The sequence below is a fragment of the Bos taurus genome, chromosome 8 (assembly GCF_002263795.3).
Source record: "Bos taurus isolate L1 Dominette 01449 registration number 42190680 breed Hereford chromosome 8, ARS-UCD2.0, whole genome shotgun sequence".
In the NCBI taxonomy this organism is placed as follows: Eukaryota; Metazoa; Chordata; class Mammalia; order Artiodactyla; family Bovidae; genus Bos; species Bos taurus.
This window is the reverse complement of record NC_037335.1, coordinates 1,427,381-1,448,608: the sequence shown is the minus strand read 5'-3', so window position 1 is coordinate 1,448,608 and position 21,228 is coordinate 1,427,381. Positions and strand designations below refer to the sequence as shown.

The 21,228-nt window shown below is 38.8% G+C and overlaps 1 protein-coding gene across 7 annotated transcripts in view; it reads left to right on the top strand.

The window, feature by feature from the left end:
- NEK1 (NIMA related kinase 1) overlaps positions 1 to 21,228 on the top strand; it is a 133,166-nt gene that overhangs the window by 83,385 nt on the left and 28,553 nt on the right. For 2 of the 7 annotated variants that reach the window (XM_010807676.3, XM_010807675.3), the window contains 10 exons: positions 2,058 to 2,141; positions 2,566 to 2,649; positions 3,081 to 3,158; positions 4,048 to 4,143; positions 6,913 to 7,044; positions 8,928 to 8,993; positions 9,074 to 9,302; positions 11,739 to 11,891; positions 15,676 to 15,852; positions 20,146 to 20,266. In XM_010807676.3, coding sequence (XP_010805978.1) covers positions 2,058 to 2,141; positions 2,566 to 2,649; positions 3,081 to 3,158; positions 4,048 to 4,143; positions 6,913 to 7,044; positions 8,928 to 8,993; positions 9,074 to 9,302; positions 11,739 to 11,891; positions 15,676 to 15,852; positions 20,146 to 20,266 — 1,220 coding nt within the window. Of the gene's footprint in view, positions 1 to 2,057; positions 2,142 to 2,565; positions 2,650 to 3,080; positions 3,159 to 4,047; positions 4,144 to 6,912; positions 7,045 to 8,031; positions 8,092 to 8,927; positions 8,994 to 9,073; positions 9,303 to 11,738; positions 11,892 to 15,675; positions 15,853 to 20,145; positions 20,267 to 21,228 lie in introns of those variants that run through there. The other 5 variants (XM_024996038.2, XM_010807677.3, XM_010807678.3 and 2 more) reach the window with 4 other exon arrangements.

Genomic DNA, 21,228 nt, shown 5'->3' with positions numbered 1-21,228 from the left:
TGCAAAGATGTTCAGCATTATTAGCCATTTGGGAAATGCAAATTAATTAAACCACAATAATGCATCACTGCCTACCCAATTGTGATAAAACCAAATGCTGATGAAGATGTGGAAAAAGGGAGTCATCAAACATTGCTGGTAGGGATGTTAACTGATACAGCCTCTTTGCAGAACTGTTTGGCAGTCCATTTTAAAACTGCAGATGGATCTGCAATACCAACAGTAGGCAATTCTACTTGTCCCAGAGAAAACTTATTTTCACAAAGAAACATTTTGTTGTTGAGTCACTAAGTCATGTCTGATTCTCTGGGACCCTTTGGACTATAGCCCACCAGGCTTTTCTGTCCATGGCATTTGCCAGGCAAGAATACTTGAGTGGGTTGCCATTTCCTTCTCCAGGGGATCTTCCCAACCCAGGAATTGAACCCTCTTCTCCTGCATTGGTAGGCAGATTCTTTACCACTGTGCCACCAGGAAAGCCCAAGAAACTTTTAACATGAGTGTTACTAGCAACTTTACTCTTAATAGTCAAAAACGGGAAATCCAAGGGTCCTTCAGCAGGTGAATGATTAAATAAAGCGTAGCATTTCCATACCTTAGTCTACTACTCAACACTCAGATAGAACAAACCATTGAGTCTTGTGTCCATTGCCTTGAATGGACTGCAGGGGAGTAAAATCAAGTGAAAACCGTCAACTGGAGGAGGATACATACTGTGTGTATATATATAGAAGTTGTTGAAATATAATTGTAAAGATGGAGAATAGATTAGCAGTTGATAGGCAGGGATAGAGTAGAAAATGTGGCTGTGAAGTGATACAGTTAATTGTACAATTAAGTATCTTGATTTGATGGTGGTCTAACAAAGCTGTGTGTGTAATAAGATGGTCTGTTGCAGATATAAAAATGTGCATGTGTAAGCAGTGAAATCCTGTGGTTCATGCAGGCCCAGCTTCCCAGTTTGGATAGCGCACCGCAGTAATACAAGATGATACAGTTCGAAGAGACTGGATGAAGGGTACATGGGACGTCCCTGTACACTCCTTTTCTTCTTTCTATTGTTAGCTATAATATTTCAAACTAAAATATTTCCTACATAGGCACATAAGGAAATCTGGAGGAAAATACTGTTAAACTTTCTCAGATGGTAGAATTATGAATGTCTTGTCTTTATTTTATATGTTTCCTATGGTGAACTTATATGATTTTTATGAGAGAAAAAGATACTGACATAAATAGATACAATCAAAACTAATTTCCAGTAGAAATTGTAATTGCATAATTTGCTCAAAAGGGTACATTTGCACTGTGAACTTGGAGGCCATTGGTAGCCTTGGAAATTTTTCAGAGCCATAGTGGGATCAGAACCCAAAGTGCAGCAGATTAAAACATAAATGGGAAGCAGAAAAATATAGGTGACAAATACAAAAAGTATACTTTTAGCAAGCTGATAGAGGCAAGATGAGCAGAGGGAAGAGGGCTTTGATTAGTAAGCTGGGAGGCTCTTGGAGCATCACTGCTGCTACAGGAAGAGAGCGGGGTCCTTACAAGTCATTTTGGCAAGGAGCTTATTGCACCCTTGGGATAAACCGTAAGATCACGAGTCCCTATGTGGTTGGGCGGGTCACTTGCAGTCTAGATATGCGGCGTGCCTGCAAGCAGGGAACTGCAGCTAGCACGTTCCCTGTCGTGTGTGTGCTTAGTATGTAAGCAAACATGTAGACATGATGGGCCTTTGTAGAGAGAGATTTTGATTTGGAGTTTAGCTGACCTCCAAAGCAGTTTTTAAAACTCTGTTCACTTAAGTGGCTAGTAAAAGTGTAGCTGGTCTCTGTTAATATTGACTAAGTTTGGGATTTAATTGCTTTTTTCTGTTCCATGAATGCATTGGTTAAATTGATAAAGGAAAATGCCAGGGTCTGTTTTCTGTTTATCAGCTAATCACCTAGATGTGATCAGTACTTGCCAGCAAAAATAGTGGCCCCAGGCTGTTCCTAGGTAAGATGCTGCTGTAGCTATAGTCATTCTTTAAACTTAGTACATTACGTGACGCACAGGGCATCCTGCACAACCTGGCAGCTCTCTATGGAGGCAGGCCCAGCTCTTCACGAGGAGGGAAGCCGAGAAACAAAGAGGAAGAGGTACGCCTCCCGCATGCTCGCTGCCTGGCACCGTCACTTTGAGTTGATTGCCTTCCTTTCCTGCATGGTTTACGTTCTTCACGGTGATTGGAGGATTTGTAGGTCTGTAGGGACCTGTTAATAATATATCTTGGCTGACATACTGTGTTATGATTTTGCTCCATAACTGCTTTTCCGTATTCTGATTTCAATTTCTTTCAATAAAATTAAAAATTTTTGTCACTGTAATGTATTTCTTTTCATAAATAAATTGATCTAAATTAAACACTTGAAAGCTAATATTACATTTCCATTAACCAGATCTCAAAATTTTATTTCTTATATTCCCATTAACACTTTTCTTTAAATTAAAAACATTTTAGCAATAAAAATATTGGTAGTTTTTTTTTAAATTGAAATGTTGCCTTTTTTTTTCTCTTTGTAGGTTTATTTGGCAAGACTAAGACAAATAAGACTGCAGAATTTCAATGAACGCCAACAGATTAGAGCCAAGCTTCGTGGTGAAAAGGCAGGTTGAAAATCTATTTTTCAAAAAGTACTTGAATGACATTATAATATATTGAGATTAAAAATGCTGTGCCACTAACACAAGATAAAATCTCATGAAGACAGTGAAAGTCAAAGACCAAAAAAACTATATAGGAATACAGAAAATCATATTTATATGACTTAAAATTGATAAGACCTGTTGTTCCAGGGGAATTCTGAGAGGAAAGTGTGAGTAGTAGCCATGGACATATAAAAGGGGACATTTTATATCACTCTCTTTTTATCTGTTTTTCCCAGTGTCCATAGGAGTTGATGGTTCTGGAGAGTTCAAGTTGTAGCTCTGAATAAGTTACCATTTTTCATTTTTAGATGTTTATTTATTCATATAAACTCTGCAGTGAATTTGCGGTTCTATCCTAAGTGCTGCTGTGTTCACTACTTATTTTGTAGAAGGAAACTGACAGCTCTGAAGATCAAGAAGGAAGTGAGGAGGCTGATGTGAGGCGTAAAAAAGTGGAAGCCCTGAAGGTATGTACTGGAAGGTGATAGGGGTTTTCTTAGAGAAAAGGGAACCCAATAGAAAATTGTGTTATTAAGTCTTTCATCGTTAAATCACCTTATTCTTTTGCCTTAACTTTTCTTTGTCCTCGCTTTGTTTCTGAAAAGTAGCATTTCTCTCTCTCTTTATATCTTATTTATGGAGAACAATTTGATGAAAGCATGGCATAAATACATGGAACTATCACACAAGTAATCTTAAAAAGAGAAAATGGTAACCGTGAAAATGAAAAACATAGTGTCCATTTCTGTGAAGACAAGTTTGTGCATAATCGTCATCTTTTAAAACTTTTCCACGTTTATTTCCTTTTGAATGTACATTCATTTATTTTCACTCCAGAGATACTTATTGAGCAGCTGCTGTGTTTTGACACCTGATTTAGGTGCCGGGTTTGCAGCCTGTTTGTATTCTGGAGGGGCACCCCCCCCACCAACACACACACACACATACTCTCAGCCACACTGTCTCACATAGACATGCATTCACATATACTGTTGTTGTTTAGTCACCCAGTCGTGTCTGACTCTTTGTCACCGCATGGACTGTAGCCCCCCCAGGCTCCTCTGTCCATGGGATTCTCTAGGCAAGAATACTGGAATGGGTTGCCATTTCCTTCTCCAGGGGAATCTTCCTGGCCCAGGGATCAAACCCAACTCTCCTGCATATACGATGATTTCTTTACAACTGAGCCACCTAGGAAGCCTGTACACATATACACTTACACACAACTCTAACCAAAAAAGATTAATGTGTGTTTGTATGTAAGCATATATGGAAATACTTTTTAGACCAGGAAAGAAAGGCAAACCCCGTGCCTTTCTTTCTGGCGTTAATTTTGTGGATTGTCCTCCTTTCCAGGCCCAGGCAAGTGCCCGTGCAGCCGTCCTGAAGGAGCAGCTTGAGCGCAAGCGGAAGGAGGCATATGAGAGAGAGAAGAAAGTGTGGGAGGAGCATGTAAGCCAAGGCCCCTGTGAGGACCCTGCCTTTGCCACCCTCCCAGCTCTCAAGGGAGCTGTGCCAGCCACAACCCTGTGATTCTGTGTTTTTATTCTCATTCATTTTCCTGTGTCTCTGTCTCTTTCATCATTTAAGGATGATGATCTATGTGGAAGTTATTTTGGTGTTTGATGTGAGGTGAGATAAAATAGCATTTGTATTTATCTATACTTCCAAGAGTAGTTAAGTTGATAATTTCATATGTTTATAAATCTGGCCTCAGTATTTGGTGAAATTTTGAGTTTTGTCATTAGGTGTCATTGTTAATTAATTTTTCAGCAACTAGTGTAATTGCAGATAAAACAGAAACAGTTTTACAGTGATAATTAAAAACCTTTTGTGAAGATATAAACAATATAGAAAAGTCTTTTGACTGTATTAACCTGGTGATAAAATAGCTAGTGGAAAAAGCTTCCAAAGCAGCTTGTTTCCTAACCCTCACTTATGAAACTTTCAGATCAGTGTTTTATTCCTTTTGCACATTAAAAAAAAAAATAACTTTGATTGAATTTTTACAAAGCTTGTTAGAATGAAGTAGATATTCTAAAATTAGCCAGGTAATCAATTTGTAACAAATTGAGTTATATTTGTTTTGAAGTTTTACATTTTTCTTCTATGAAATTTTTCTTCTTAACTTAGTTAATTTTTATGTTTTTTTTTTTATGTCAATCATCTTTCTGAATAACGGACTCAATCTAATGTTTTCTTCTTTCACAAATTAAAAAATACACGATGGTCTTCTATCTTACAGTCAGCATTAACATTTCTGTCTAAAAATAATATATCCATGATATTTACACAGAAGGCTCAAGTTCTCCTGTATTAATAAATGTATTGCTTGGCTTATAGTGGTGTTGCCACATCTCAGTAGTTACTCTGAATTACCCTTAATTTTTTAATAACTGAATTAGTTTTGTTTTAAAGTAATTATGAGCGTTAGGAGGATGTTTTGTTTGTTTTCATTATTTGGTTTAGATTTCATTTGCCTTTCTTTACTTGTTTGTTATCTCAGGTTCTTTATGTCTGTTTAGTTGACCCGGGGAGAGACAAGTAGATGTTTGATCATAAAGTGTAAGCATTTCCTGGAGGCTGCTCAGGATCCTTCTTATTAGATGCCAGTGACTTTCTTAGACCATGGATCAGATATCTTCAGAGACTCTGTCTGTACTAGTCATTAGCCATATATGTGGCAGCCATATAGATTTTAGTATAATACGGAGTAGATTTTTAATAATAATGTGTGAAACATTTTCTTCATTAAAATACCTTCTGTTGATTAAAAGAAAAGATTTTTTTTTCCAAGATGAGTAGTGTGAAAAGAATGTCACAGCTCTCCCTCCTGTATCTTGATCCTGCTGGACTGAATTTGGTGGTCTTTGTTCTCATGCCCTGTTTAACTCATAACATTTATCAATAAGTATTTTTGTCTATAACTTAAGTTTTCTCTTAAGGTCGAAGTTAATATAGATTGTGCCTTTGGTGTTGTATCTAAAAGTTATTGCCAAACCCAAGGTCATATGGATTTTCTCCTGTGTTATCTTCTAGGGGTTTTTATATAAAGTTTTGAATTTTACATTTAGGCCTGTAATCAGTTGTGAGTGAGTACTTGTCGGGGTGTCAGGTTGTTTGTGTGTTTGCCTGTGGGTGTCCAGTAGTTCTAGCATCATTTGTTGATAAGCAGTCTGTGCTTTCTCCAGTGAATTGTCTTTGCTCCTTTGTTAAATGCAGTTGACTGTATTTGTGTAGGTCTGTTTCTGGGCTCTCTGGTCTGTTCCGTTGATCTGTTTTCATTATTATTACACTGCCTTGATAACCTCAGCTTTCAGTAAGTCTTGAAGTCAAGTAGTATCATTCCTCCAACTTAGTTCGTCTCCTTCAGTTTTATGTTGGCTATCTCCATCTCCTTTTGAACAGAATAGTTGTTGGTATAAAATGAAAGATCAGAGAACTAAATGCTAGAATTGGATTACTATCTTATGCTTAGAACATGCTCAATAAATACTAGTTTGAAATATTGATATTGATACTTTCTCATCAGAAATTCTTATTTACTTGTTTCAAGAAGAGAGAGAAGTTGGGAGTGACTTGCTGCCGTGCTCCTGTGAGCAGACTGAGAAATGCCATTTCCTTATACTTACTGAAAGTTCAGAACATGATTTCACATTGTTTACAGAGTCTCCATGGCAAGATAAAAGCAAAAACATGAGAAAATAACAAATGGTATTTTCAGTGAAGTAAATCTTACTACCTGTACTTTGCACATTTTCCTTTCTTATTTATGTCGACATTTTATAATCAGGGCTCTCATGATGGGTAACTGATGTTCACGTTAAGATTGTACCAAACTTTAGAATTTGCAGAAGCATCCTTTTTGAAATATAAGATTAGTAAGTAAGCTTTTTTTTGTTTTTGCCAGATTTTGTAAGGGTTGAAATTAGAGCACTAATGTTTAATCTTTTAGAAGGCAATTTGTAAAACATTGTTAATGTGGTGGAAAGGAGTTATTTAGCACCATGGGACACATGGCTGTGTATGTGAAGCCAGAGACGTGTCTGTCTATTCACTGATATTTCCCCAGCACCTAGTACATTGCCTTGCACAGCGAAAGTTGAGGAATGAAAAAACTTCTTGCGGTTTGAGTGTATAGGCAGTGATCTTATATATATATACCACTTTGTCTCTTCATGCAAATGTAAATTGGCCAATGTGCTTACATTCTTATTACAGTTGGTGGCCAAGGGAATAAAGAACTCTGATGTGTCTCCGCCGTCAGGGCAGCAGGAAATGGGGGGTTCCCCAACAAAGCAGCCAATGAGACCTGTTATTTCTGTGACTTCGGCTTTGAAGGAAGTGTGTATGGTAAGCTTTCTATAATTTAGAATTCCTCAAAGTCAAAGAATACTAAAGGGACTAAATTTAATTAAATTACCTAAATTCCTAATGTCTGATTAGGTTTTTCTAGGGAAAAAAATTCTTAAGATTTTCATGTACGGTTTACTCTTGAGTATTGGAGCCTCACTGCTCTTAGGTTTCACATATAAGACCACCTGATAGATAAAAATATATTAAAATGATTCCCTAATACTCTAAAAGACTCTTGAACATATAGAAATGTGTGAAAAATAATGCAGAAAAACACTTTTACTCCCTGGCAGTCAAAATTAGCAGAAGTTCATTTCTTGGTATAGCAAATGTTAGAGGACTCAGCATAATTTCACTTAATTAATCAGTTATTTCTTTAAGCTTCTACTTTTGAATCTCTATCATGCCATATGGAGTGTAAAACAAAGAACTGTGGGCAGGTAAAAAGTTTAAACTTGGAAGTACATATCAGGTATCCATCAGGATGAAATGGGAAGCACTCTATTCTGAGGTTGAGGGAAAGGGACTCCTGATGTGGGATTCTAGCCTGGAACTCAGCGGGCCAAGGAACAGTCTCCTGAGTCATGTTACACATTAACCTGATTCTTTCCTTTCCTGGTTGTTGAAGTCTGTGCCTATTATTTGTTGAATTTCATTCAGTTTTGGCAGACAGCACTGATATTATTGGCACACCAATTTTCTAAAACTTCTGTGTTTATCTTGGAAATAAGATTATGTAGGAAGTACCAGTCTTGGTTAACTCTCAAGAACTTCCTGTAGGAAAGCACTGTTGCTCAGCAGGGTTCATCTCCTCTCCTCTCTGGTAACGACTGTGTGCTGCACTCTTCACTCCACCCCTCAGATGCCAGGTGTGGGCCCTGCCCGGTCCCAGTCTCACCCCATGTAGCTGCTCACCTCTCTGGTTGTAGCGACTGCTAATTCCTGCCACTTCACTGGGTAAAATGCTCTTTGTCTGATTTACAGGTATAACTCTGAAACTGACCACTATTTAATAAAATTTGAGGTAATCCATGTAACCAAATGCTTTTCCTTTATGGGTTTTCTTGGTAAATATCACTTCCTTAAAACTTTGAGAACTGCTTTTCCTTACCCTGAGTCTTCCAGGTACCTTTGATTTCATGGTTTCTGTAACTACTAATTTCTTTTTTTATGTATTTCATATATTAGTTGGTCTAATTACTTTGATTATACTAATCAGAAAACAAAATTTATTTTAGCATTAGCACAAAGTACATAGGACTCTTTACTGTTACTCTTTGCTTAGGGAGAAAAGCCAGTTCTCAATTATGTTTAGTAACTCCGGGAGTTGGTGATGGACAGGGAGGCCTGGCGTGCTGCGATTCATGGGGTCGCAAAGAGTCGGACACAACTGAGCGAGTGAACTGAACTGAACTGAACTGAATGGCTTAATAACAATATATGTACCTGAGACATAAAGACAGCTTACAAACAACACACACTCTCTTGATTATTCATCTGTCAAAACATCCCTAATTCTAATTGAGTATAAAAATTAATTTTTAAAAAATTTCTGCCATATATTTATATTTATCAAAAATCAGGTGCCAAAGTGGAACACGATATAGTTAAATAAGAAGAAGGGGATATAGTTAAATATCTGATCTAGTAACCCAGAAATGTGACAATAATTGAGAATTGGCCATTCTAGCATATATCACAGCTATTAGATGATAATAAGTAATTATTTCTCATTGCTGATAATGAAGGAAGCTATGTTAACATTTTACAGGAATAAAAAAACAAGGAGCATGGAATGCTAATGAAAAACAAAAAGTAAAAATACCAAAAATTTTAAGGTATGCTTTAAAATAACATTATTTCTTACTCTGTTTTTAAAGGACCAAAGTCTAACTGATGCCCAAGAAACCTCAGAAGAAATGCAGAAGAGTAACAGTGCTGTTTCAGTAGGTACAGTTTTCAAATTTCCTGTCAATCATTCCACTTAATCATACACTATTAAAATACAACATTTTAACTGTTTCAGAGTAAACGAGAAATACTACGTAGATTAAATCAAAATCTTAAAGTTCAAGAAAATGAAAAGGGAAGGCAGAGTCGTCGTGAAACGGGTACAGTAACTGTTCATGAAGATGCCAAAGAGCTGGAAAAAGAAAAGTCAGTTGTATCGGATCGAAAAAAATGGGAGACAGGAGGCCAGCTTGTGCTTCCTGTGGACGAACTGGCCCTGGACGCTTCCTTCTCTGTGACAGAAAGTGCGTATGAGTGTGCCCAGGTGCCGTCTGGTCCACCCAGGCCCCCGTGTGGCCAGACACTGAGGACGCCCCACGTAGAGGGGCTGAGAGCCTGGAGGGGGTTCTGTAATAAGTGAGACATGGAGAAAACCATTTGCTTCAACGTGGGAGGGCTTTCACCTTTTTTTTTTTTAAACACCCTTTTAAGCTTTCTCTTTTTAAACATTTTATTTATTTTTGATTGCACTGGATCTTTGTTGCTTTGCTTCTCTAGTTGCAGCAAGCAGAGGCTGCTCTCTTGGTGTGGTGTGCAGGCTTCTCAGTGCAGTGGCTTCTCTTGTGGAGCACAGACTCTGGGTGCACAGGCTTACAGGCAGTTGCAGTACATGAGCTCTAGAGTGCAGGCTCAGTAGTTGTCGCACACAGGTTTAATTGTTCCGAGACATGGGGAATCTTCCAGGAGACCCATGTCTCCTGCATTGGCAGGTGGATTCTTATCCACTGTGCCAGCAGGGAAATCCCATGAGAGGATTTTTCCCAACGATCTGTGATGTGAAAGCAAGAACGAATGGCACGCATGTAACCTGTGTTACTCCAGCCCTTCCTCCCACCTTAGAGTCACCTGTTACCAGGAGTAATTCTTGGTGAGAATCAGAAGAGTGCACTTGGGCAGAATCTGGGAAGGTCGGGCGGTATTGAGCAGGCCTGTGGAGAGTCTCATAGGCCATCCCTTTCTTTGCTCAGCGAGGATTCCTGAGCCCCTGCCCTTGTCTCACGTTGTCCCGGCCCTGGAGTGCAGCAGGGAACTGATGAGACACATGCTGGTGGGGGTTCGCTTTTTAGGTGGCTGATCTGATCACCGCCTGAGTGCTGTTTTATGTGGTTTTTTTGATGGGCCATTTTGGTAGAATTCTTTCTTTTTAATACCCTGAAGCAAAGTTCACAGACTCCACAGCAGGCAGTTATGTATTGAGTCCTACTGTCTCACACAGACACACACACAGGCTTGTAAGGGCTTCATGGGAAGTCTACGAGTATGTCAGAGGAATAACTTTGAAAAGCAAATGAGGATGCATCAGGGAAGGAAAATTGAGAGTGTGATATGAATTTAAAGGGAAGAGAGGAGGAGGGCAAGATGAGGGCTAGAAAATCTGCACGGTGTTTGTCAGAGGAGGCCTTGTGACCTTGGTGAAAGCAGTGTCGCTAGAGGTCAGGGGGCAGAAGTAGAATCTGGGGATTAAGGAGTGAGTAAAAGGTGAGGGAGGAGTACCTTCTGGAAGCTGAGCTGTGAGGGCAAGGGAGGGATGCAGTGCCCCCTGGTGGAACCTTACAGAAAAGAGCCTGAGAGTCAAAGTACAGCCTGCCATGCTTCTCAGTACCTGATTGACCTTGGTTTCAGGGAGCATGAAAATCCAGTGTCCTTTCCCATGCCTGAGCCAGGCTCCCTGTGGTTTTCATGCCACTTGCTTTGTCCTGTCTGCCTCCTCACCGCTCACTTCGTGTCACTGGAGTCTAGCCACTTTACTTCACGGCCCTCCTCCCCTCTTTTCTTAAGTCATTTGCCTGGTGGCCTCCTTGTTTCTTTCCTCACCCTGTTGTTCAGCCTTCCCCCATTTCTGAATTCCTCCATGAGCTCTTCACAGTGTTGTCTGTGTACAACCCTGGTCCCCACCTTCCATCCCTCACCCCCTTCACCTGACTTCCAGCCCCTCAGCCCCATTCAGATTGCTTTGTCACCTCTATCAGATACCATGTGGCTGGCTGTAAGTTATGGGTCTCTTCAGTGTTCTTTGATCTTTTTAACCATCCTTTTAAAAATCGTTTCTTACTGGTAATCATTTTGCCTAAACAAAACCGAATATTGTCTGATAACTTGCAGGTATTTACTTTCATGGACGGGTACACAAAAATATGTATCATGTATTTGGTCACCGTTGAAAGTTGGTATCACTTACATACCCCATAATATTTGAGAGTATATCCTGTCTATTACTGCTGGGTACCTATATGCTTCATGTATTAATTATTACCAAATGTTCTGAAGACTCAAACTTCAGTAGGTGATTTTCTCTGTTTTGCTTTGCAAAATTTTATTCAAAAGGTTAACCCCAAATTATTATTGTCAAATAGGAAGTGTCAGTTGCTTACTTAGGTTAAAGAAGATAAAACAAATTTTCTTAGAATAGTTTTCTCTACTTTTAATCCATATCACGTTTGTCTTAGGATTTTTTTTTCTATTCTCTGCAATTTATAGAAACAAAATATTAACATATTTTATCTATTTTTGTACTATCCCAAATTATTCTTAGTTTAAAATTTTTTTTCTCAAGTAAAAATGTTATAGAAACATAACTTACATTTTTTCCATTTTTATATTTCCTAAAACTAGAATCTGCCTTTAATGCAATGTTGTTATTAGATTCTATCACTGAAATTTTTTATATCTTTTTATTTTAGAACATATAGTGGGAGAGGTTATTAAATTAGATCCTAGTGGATCTCCAAGAAAAGTCTGGGGGAAAAGTCCTACAGATTCTGTTCTGAGGATACTTGGAGAAGCTGAACTACAACTTCAGACAGAACTACTGGAAAACACATCTATTAGAAATGGTGAGCAGAGAAGCTATTTTTTTTATATTAGAAATAATGTTAAAAACATACTTAGTTACCATTTTGTGTATGTGATGCCTGAACACTTAAGATTTACTCTCTTAGCAGCTGTACATTTAGTGGTAACTGTAATTAACCACGCTGTGTGTTAGAGCTCTAGAAATTTATGCATAAACATAAATGTAAACAGCTGAAGGCTTGTACCCCTTAGAGACATCTCCCTGTTTCTCCCACCTCTGAGGCCCTGGCAACCACTGTTGCAGTTTCTGTGAGTTCGGCTTTTTAGATTCCATTTATATATATCATACAGTGTTTATCTTTTTGTGTCTGACTTATTTGTAACATTTAGAATAATATCTTCCATGGATTTCCTTCATTCTTAAGGGTGAATACTATTCCATTGTGTGTGTGTGTGTGTATATATATATACACACACATCCCCCATTTTCTTTATCTATTTGTTCGTGTACACTCAGTTTCTTTCCATGTCTTGGCTACTGTGAATAGTTCTCCAGTGAATGTAGGAGTGCAGATATCCCTTCAAGATTCAGATTTAATTTTCTTTCAAGAAATACTCGGAAATGGAATTGCTGTATAGTTCTGTTTTCATGTTTGAAGAACCTCAGTACTGTTCTCCAGAGGGGCTACACCAGTTCACATTCCCGCTAACAGTGCACAAGGGTTCCCATTTCTTCACATCCCCACCAGTATTTGTCATCTCTCCTTTTCTCCTTTTTTTTTATAATAGCTATGGTAACAAGAATGAAATGATCTCTCATTGTGATTTTGATTTGCATTTCCCTGATTATTAGTGATATTGAGCTTCTCTTTATATATCTGTTGGCCATTTGTATGTCTTTGGAGAAATGTCTATTCAGTTCCTTTACTTTTTAAAACAAATTTAATTTTTATTGAAGTATAGATTTACAGTGTTGTGGAAGTTTCAGGTGTACAGCAAAGTGCTTCAGTTATATATATATACAGAAAACCACTCTTTTCTAGATTCCTTTCCCATATAGATCTTTACAGAATATTGATAGAGCTCCCTGTGCTATACAGTAGGTCCTTGTTAATTATTCTTTGCCCACTTAAAAATTGCTATCATTAATTAATAATGGTAAAAAATTTAATATGCCAGATTTTTTTTGCTGTTGAGTTGTATGAGTTCCTTAAATATTTTATGTTAAACTCTTATCACATATATAGTATACAAATAGTTTTTATTATTCTGTAGATTCCCTTTTTATTTTATTGGTTTTTCCTTTGCTGTGCAGAAGCTTTTTACTCTGATGTAGTCTCGCTTTTTGTTTTTCTTTTTTTTTTCCTTCTGTTGCTCATGCTTTCGTGTGTTATCCAAAAATTTCTTAGTAAGATGTATACAATCTTTTTTTGAAGTGCCTAGTCAAGTGTGTTGCTTATTTTTCCATTACGTTGGTTTTCCTTTGGTTGGTTACATGTGTAGATTATATCATCAATAGTTGGAAATAGTTTTTTTGTCCAGTATTTATTTGATCATTTCTTTTTCTTCTCATTGCATTTGAAAGCCTGTAGACCAGTCTTCAGTCTTCATGGTGCTTGTTCCTGGTTTTAATAGATACTTTTTTATAGCAGAAGAGTCAGACTGAACAGATCACAGGTGTGATCTCTGCCACTGTCAGACTGTTGATGAGGCTTGGTGAAGGGAAAATGTTCCAAAGCATGAGCAACACTGTAGTTTTGTTCTTGTTGACTAGGAAGAAGTAAGGTAAAACAGCTCACAGATACCTGTTCACAACTTTGTTCCCTAAGGGGGTTAACTGAACTAGGCAGCTCCTGCTGGTCCAGGGTTACAGATGGACTGTGGGCAGCAAAGAGGGCCTGCCTGACTTTAGTGATGATGAACTAAGCAGAGACAGTGAGCAAGGCTCTCTGCTTTTCCCCACCTACTTCAGTCACGTGTGCTCAAACATGGCAGACAGAAGATGGAATTGTTTGCTGGAAATACAGTGGGTTGAGGACCTTTGGAGGAGAATGTTTTTAATGATGGACTCTTGCTTAAATTTTAATGGGGAAGGTAAGGAGAGTATCTGTGGTAGGTTCAGTGGGTTGTGAGTCCTGGTCGGGTTTGGGTGGGGTAGCAGAGGGTGATGAGTGGGAATACAGGATGTTAGGGGTTAGGAGGTGGGACAGTTAACTTTGAACACTCTGAGGAGCTGTGTTTAGTGACAGGATCTCTAAGATGTGAACATGGAGTGACTGAGGTGAGGGGAAGAAAGCATCATGGGGATGAATTGACCAGCCCAGATCCAGGAGGCTTGTTCAAGGTGTAGACATAAATCTAGCAGGTTAGCTAAGACAGAACCCGGGTGGGAGCTCCCAGCAGTGAACTGGAGAGCAGCATCTCCAAGGAGTGGATGTGGCTGACTTGGGTGTCTTCCAGTCATTGCAGTGAGCTGTTCGGGCAAATCCATGCTCTCCAGACAGCAGTGAAAAGGATGGAAAGTTTCTGAGCATTTGCCACAAAAACACACAAAAACTTGAGTTCATAATTTTAAAGATAGCACCTTGATATATATATACACATATGTATGTGTGTATGTAATTCTGACATTTCTGTATAGATGTAAAAGTTTCACCCAAAGGAAGAGGCAAATAAACCATGTTAACCACCTTAGAAATTTATTTTTATTTTTAAATTTTTTCACCACTTGGTATTTGTGGCTTTATTATCAAGTAACTGTATTATTTTGTAACTATTGTCAAGCTTCAGTATGTTTCAAATAACTAAATGCTGCAACTGAGACATTAAAAATGCAAACTAACTTACCAAAATAATTGTATTCTGAGTATTATGTATAATATTATACATTTTATATTATATAAAGGGTTTTTATACAAAAAGTTAAGGTTTGTTTATGATCATTGAAAATCTGAAATACATTTGAACAAAGCATTCCTATGCATACATATGTAATCACTCAACAAAACCATATATGAGTGGTTTTGAAAAATAAAATTACATTCATACAACAAAGGTGAAATATTTTTATTAATTTGACAGTATTATTACAAAACTACATACATATGAATGATATGACTTCATTCTGTATATTTGCAGATTTTAAGAAATAAATTTTATTTTAAGAAATTTGTATAGTTCATAATCATTAAAATGTCTATCCACAGGCATAATGTAGACCCAGTCCCTGTGAATAGAAGAGTTTTGATGGTCAGTCATATCATCTGTGTATGACACCATAATTTTAGAAAAATATCCTATTCAGTTGTACAGTTTGATACATCTTCATAGCTCTGCTTGTCATCAGTAATTACAGATGAGGTACAGAGCTTAGAGGAGAATGTACAGAGAACTAGGTACTCAGGAAAGAGTATCACTGGTTTCTCAAGTGGAGAACACCATAAACACCCAGACACAGTAAATTAGTCATTAAACTAAGTGTCAGTCCTTCACAAAGGTTCGTACACTGTTGTGTCATACATAGCTTTGATGCTGAAACGTCTTAAGTTCAAAAACTGAATGAGAGCTGTGATTTTTAAGTAAAGTCAAACATTTTTCTAACTGATCTGAAAAACCTGAAAAACAGTATCTTTATAACAAAAATGCCTTCAAATTTAAATTTAATTTGACTATCATGTGCCTTAATCATTTATTAATTTCTAGTACATAACAGAACTTAACTAGTAGTTACCTGCTGTGAGAGTGAACTTTGTTCTAAATGCTATTGCAGATAAAAGTCAAGTCAGTGTGAGAACATAGCATGATTTTTCATTTTTGTTGTTTCAGAGATTTCTCCTGAAAGCGAGAATTTCAAATCCTTAATTACTGAAGAAGAAAAAGTAAAATGTATTCCACTTGAAATGAACCCACCAGCTACTCTTGATTCTTCTGTTGAGACAAACAGTCCAAACATTAGTGAAGCATCTCCACAGACAGCATTGAAAGCAGAAGGAGATTTGGAGGGTATGTTTTCATGGGGCAAAAGATTTATTTGGTTTAATAATACTTCATTGTCTTCCTTATAAACAAACCTTCAAAATATTTGTTTATGTTTGGGTGATTCATCTCAAATTAGGTTCACTATTTTTCCAGTACCGGGTCTTTTTTTATCACCACATTGCAAATCACCCCAAAACGTAGTGTTAGAACAACATCCATTTTACTCTGTCTCCCAGTTTTAGAACAACAGCCAATTTTACTCTGTCTCCTCATTTTGTGTGTTGGGAATTGAGTCAAGCCCTGGCTCACCGCCGTACTTTTCTAGTGCATGTGCTGTCATCTCTGTGATGACCTGGTCTCGTGGGTCCAAGAGGGCTTAACTGGTGTCCTGACTGGTACAGCTGAAAGATGGTGAGGCCTGCCCCTTCCTCTTCATACAGCCTCCAGGCCTTTCTCTGTACTCTGTCCAACAGGGTGGTCTGACGTCTTCCATGGCTCACAGGTACACAGGTAGAAGCTGCTTATACTCGTAGAAGCTAGTCTCCAAACTGGCACAGGGTTGCTTCTGCTGTACTTCATTGGTCAAAGTAGTTACAAACAAGCCTGGATTAAGAGGGAGGGGAAACAGACACCTCTCAAGGGTAAAAGGGTTAAATGTTTTGTTGTTGTTGAGTCATTTAGTCATATCCAACTCTTCGCGACTCCACGGACTGCAGCATGCCAGGCTTCACTGTCCTTCACCATCTCCCAGAGTTTGCTCAAACTTCTGTCAGTTGAGTCAGTGATACTATCTCATCTTCTGTTGTCCCCTTCTCCTGCCTTCAGTCTTTCCCAGTATCACAGTCTTTTCCAGTGAGTCAGCTCTTCATACCAGCTGGCGAAAGTATTGGAGCTTCAGCATCAGTCCTTCCAATAGATTATTCAGGGTTGATTTCCTTTAGGGTTGACTGGTTCGATCTCCTTTCAGTCCAATGGACTGTCAAGAGTCTTTGTTTTTGTAGCCATCTTTAATGTTAATGTCTGCCCTTTTACCAAACTTATTTACATCCCCTCACATGCAGAATACACTGACTCTTCATAGCCACATCTTATTATGACATTGGCTCAGATGTTGTCCTCAAGGTCAAGTCTGTGTTTAAATGAGGTTCTTTGGATGCAGTTCTTTGAATACATTTACTTTCAATCTGAAGACCTAGAGAGTTCTTTTCACTTGCTTTTTCACTCATAAATCTAACAGTGATGAAGAGGATGTGAGACTCCTTGTCAAAAATAGGGAAGGTACAAGATTGTGGGTACATAGAAATGGGATCCCACCAGGAGTAGCTTGGCTGGCTTGCTTCCCTCCCACCAAACACTGGTACCCTCAAAGGCTCTTCTTTTGGGCTATATCTTTCCTTTCAATCACGCTGGGGAGTGCTTCTGCAAGTATTAATGATTTTGTAAATTTTGTATGAATGTTACTGACATTTAGTGAAAAACCACTGGGGTATTTGGTTTGGGTTTGTTTTTTTTGAGACTGTGCCCTCTACCTGCAGTTTCTGTGAGGAAGGCAATTGAGATGCTCAGCAATCTTCTTGTCCAACAGCAAGAGTCAGAAAGACAGACCTTTAAATCCTCTGTGCCCCAGCAGAAGGTCTTACGGCCTTCTGTTTTTGACCTCTGTCTTTGCCCTGAGACCATGCCCTGAGACCTCAGGCATACTTTGCCTGAGGTTAGTGTCTATTCGGAGGCATCTTTTCCCTTGAGAAACTGCCTCTTCTGAGTTCTCTTCATGAGCTACACTGATCTTTTTTCAACTCACCTTTTTCTCCTTGTAGTTTATAAGTGGCTGCCTTAGGAATCTCACTGGCACTGTAAATGGTCTACTCAGATAGCTCCTTAGCTCGGTCACTGAATCTCTTAGGTGCATTTTCTTTCATCTTTTTTCATGTCACAGGGCCACTTTCTGCCACCAGGTCACAAGAATGCCCTTTCCTCCAGCCTCTAGTAACCGCCTTTCATGGGCCAGGCTCTCACCACAGCCTCCTTGAAACCTTTCAGTGTCAGATGCTGGCCTGTCCCCAAACTAGTGCACATATCTAACCTTCGTTGTGTCAACACCCTATCTACAGATAGGAAATTCTGTTTCAGTTATCTCTCACTGCAAAGCAGTTTGCTTCCCAGACTTAGTGACTTAACTGTCTTGATTTATCTCACACTCTGTGGATCCAAAATCACTGCAGATGGTGACTGCAGCCATGAAATTAAAAGACGCTTACTCCTTGGAAGGAAAGTTATGACCAACCTAGATAGCATATTCAAAAGCAGAGACATTACTTTGCCAACAAAGGTTCGTCTAGTCAAGGCTATGGTTTTTCCTGTGGTCATGTATGGATGTGAGAGTTGGACTGTGAAGAAAGCTGAGCGCCAAAGAATTGATACTTCTGAACTGTGGTGTTGGAGAAGACTCCTGAGAGTCCCTTGGACTGCAAGGAGATCCAACTAGTCCATTCTGAAGGAAATCAGCCCTGGGATTTCTTTGGAAGGAATGATGCTAAAGCTGAAACTCCAGTACTTGGCCACCTCATGAGAAGAGTTGACTCACTGGAAAAGACTGATGCTGGGAGGGATTGGGAGAAGGGGACGACAGAGGATGAGATGGCTGGATGGCATCACTGACTCGATGGACGTGAGTTTGAGTGAACTCCGGGAGATGGTGATGGACAGGGAGGCCTGGCATGCTTCGATTCATGGGGTCGCAAAGAGTCGGACACGACTGAGCGACTGAACTGAACTGAGCTGTGGATTAGGAACTGGGACATTCCTTCTCCTCCTCATGGCATCAACTGGTATCTCTCAGTGGTTTTGAGCCATCAGCTGCGCTTACTTGGGTGGGAGATGCTGTCACTCCACACCTGGCATCTCGGCTCAGCTGGGCCTGCGCTGCTGGGTCCCACTCCTGTGCTTTAAGTCTCAGGGCCTTGCCATGTTGTCTCTCCAGGGTCCTTAAACTGCTTTCTTGGTGGTTTAAACTTCCAGATTCCAAAGTGGAAACTGCTGATTCTCTTAAAAGGCTGGATGTGGCCAGGCCTACAGGACTCCAGCTGTACCCCACAGGTCCAGGCAATCACACTGCTGATCCAGACTGAGGGACTTGGGACAACAGAGCCCCCTCTGGATGAGAGGAAGGCTGGACAGCTGCCACATGTGTGACCTTGTAGTCTTGTGAAATATTCTTGTTCATTAGAATCTTAGTTAATGGGTATCTTATGTCTTTTCTTAAAAAAAAAAAAAAAAGAACCTGTTAGGTGTATATTTAATAATAGTGACTGTATAGCCTATTAGAGCTGGGACACTTTTTCTGCAAGAGCCATGTAGTAAATATCGTTGCCTTTGTGGGCAGTACAGTCACAAATCTAGTTTGTGGAATGAGTCACATTGATGTGGCTTAAGGTGCCAGAGAACAGTTACTCGTTTAAAAAATTTTGAGCAGGACATCCCTCCTCCAAGTGCTTACTTGAAAGGGTGACCAAAAAATCATTTGAATAAAAGATAAAAATTTTAAGAATTGGTATAATACGAATCATCTCTCTAAAACAGGACAACTAATTAGAAACTTTTAAAATAGAGAAGAAAAAAAAGGAATGGCCATGGTGGCTGAAACAAGAAAGTATTAATAATTTAGATAATTGGACAGGAAAAAGAGAAATTAACAAACGAAGAGAGAAACTCTCTTCTCATTGCTGTTAACTTTCAGGAAATATCACTCAGGTGAAAAATGAGCCACTGCCAGAGAACAGAGATAGTTCCCTGGTTATTAATTATTTGAGGGTTTAGGAAAATAGGTTTAGCATCCTAGTTATATTCGCCTTTTCACTGTGAAAGTCCAGGTAAGAAGGTTTTGTTGTTTTTTTTTTTGATGATTGAACTTTCCCATCAGTTACTAATCAATCATATTATATTCTACTTTCTTTCCATATTTCTGGCCATAGATAGTGTTAATTCTATAAGTTTTTATGTCGTCTAGAAAGCAATTTGTATATTACTGAAATGTTAATGAAGAAAAACTTCTTGATAATAATGAAAAATACAGAGTACACTATATTTCTCTGGGTATTTTTATTGCAGTGAAAATGCAAAAGGAGAAGTCTGTTATTTCAGAAACAACTAGAGTGTAAAGACAGTAAGATTAAGGATCTATAGATAAACTACTGATTTTTTGTTGCAATTACTACACTAGCCTGAAACGAGGTGTGATCATTTATAAGAGATTTACTTTGTTTTCTCTAAGTGGATTTTGCTTTGAGACCTGTTTCTTGCCCTGTTTTTGCCTTGCAGAGCCTGATGACTTGGAGGCAGAAGTGCTGCAGGAGCCAAGTGGAGCAGACAGAGATGGTGGTTTGCCCCAACCTGTTCTCGACATGTGGGTCACTGAGAGAGAAGGAGCAGAGGAGGTTGAGTACGTCACCTCTTCCCTTGTATTTCACACCTGCTCCCTTCATGTCATGCCTTTCATGGAAATACTGGAGTAACATAATATTATATTAAGTCAATTACAAAAATAGTTAATTTGGGAATAAGTATCACATTCATGAGGTTCAGAAATCAGCAAGTGTATAAAAATGTACAGTAAAAGGTCTGTTTCCCACTTTTGTCCCCACCCAGCAAATTCCCACTCTGTCCTCTTTCCAAACATGATTAATATATACAGAAGCAAAAGCGAAGATATAGTCTCCCTCACTTTTGAATGGACTTCCCTTGTGGCTTAGATGGTAAAGATCCACCTGCAATGCGAGAGACCTGGGTTTGATCCCTTGGGTTGAGAAGATCCCCTGGAGAAGAGAAGGGCTACCCACTCCAGTATTCTTGCCTGAGAATTCCCCGGACAGAGGAGCCTGGAGGGTTATAGTCCATAGGGTCACAGAGTCAGTCACGACTGAGCACCTTTCACCTTCACTTTTAAATATAGTTGTCATTATAAGGCACAGAGTTTTTTCCACCATTTTATGTCAGTAATTGGGGAATTTTTTCATATTAATACACAGAGGGCTTCCTCTTTTTTGCTACTTTAAGGCTACGTCGTGTTCCAATATATGGATATACCATAGCTCTAATTAGTCTCCTATACTAGTTGCTATGACAGATGATGCTACAGTGGATAACCTTTAGTGAGGTTACTTTGCATGTATATAAATATAGTCGCCTCCCCTTCCCACCCAATTCAAGCTTTCATGTAAGCTCTGCACTGTTATTGGTAAGCTTATTCCTGGCTATATCATCTTGTGATTATTTTATTAATGATAACTATAAGGTGGTATATATGAAAACTTACACCTTCTTTGTGTTGTTTTGTTACCACTCTCTTATTGGTATCCTACTATTGTTCATGTAGACTTTCAGTTGAATCTTTTGTATGTTTCA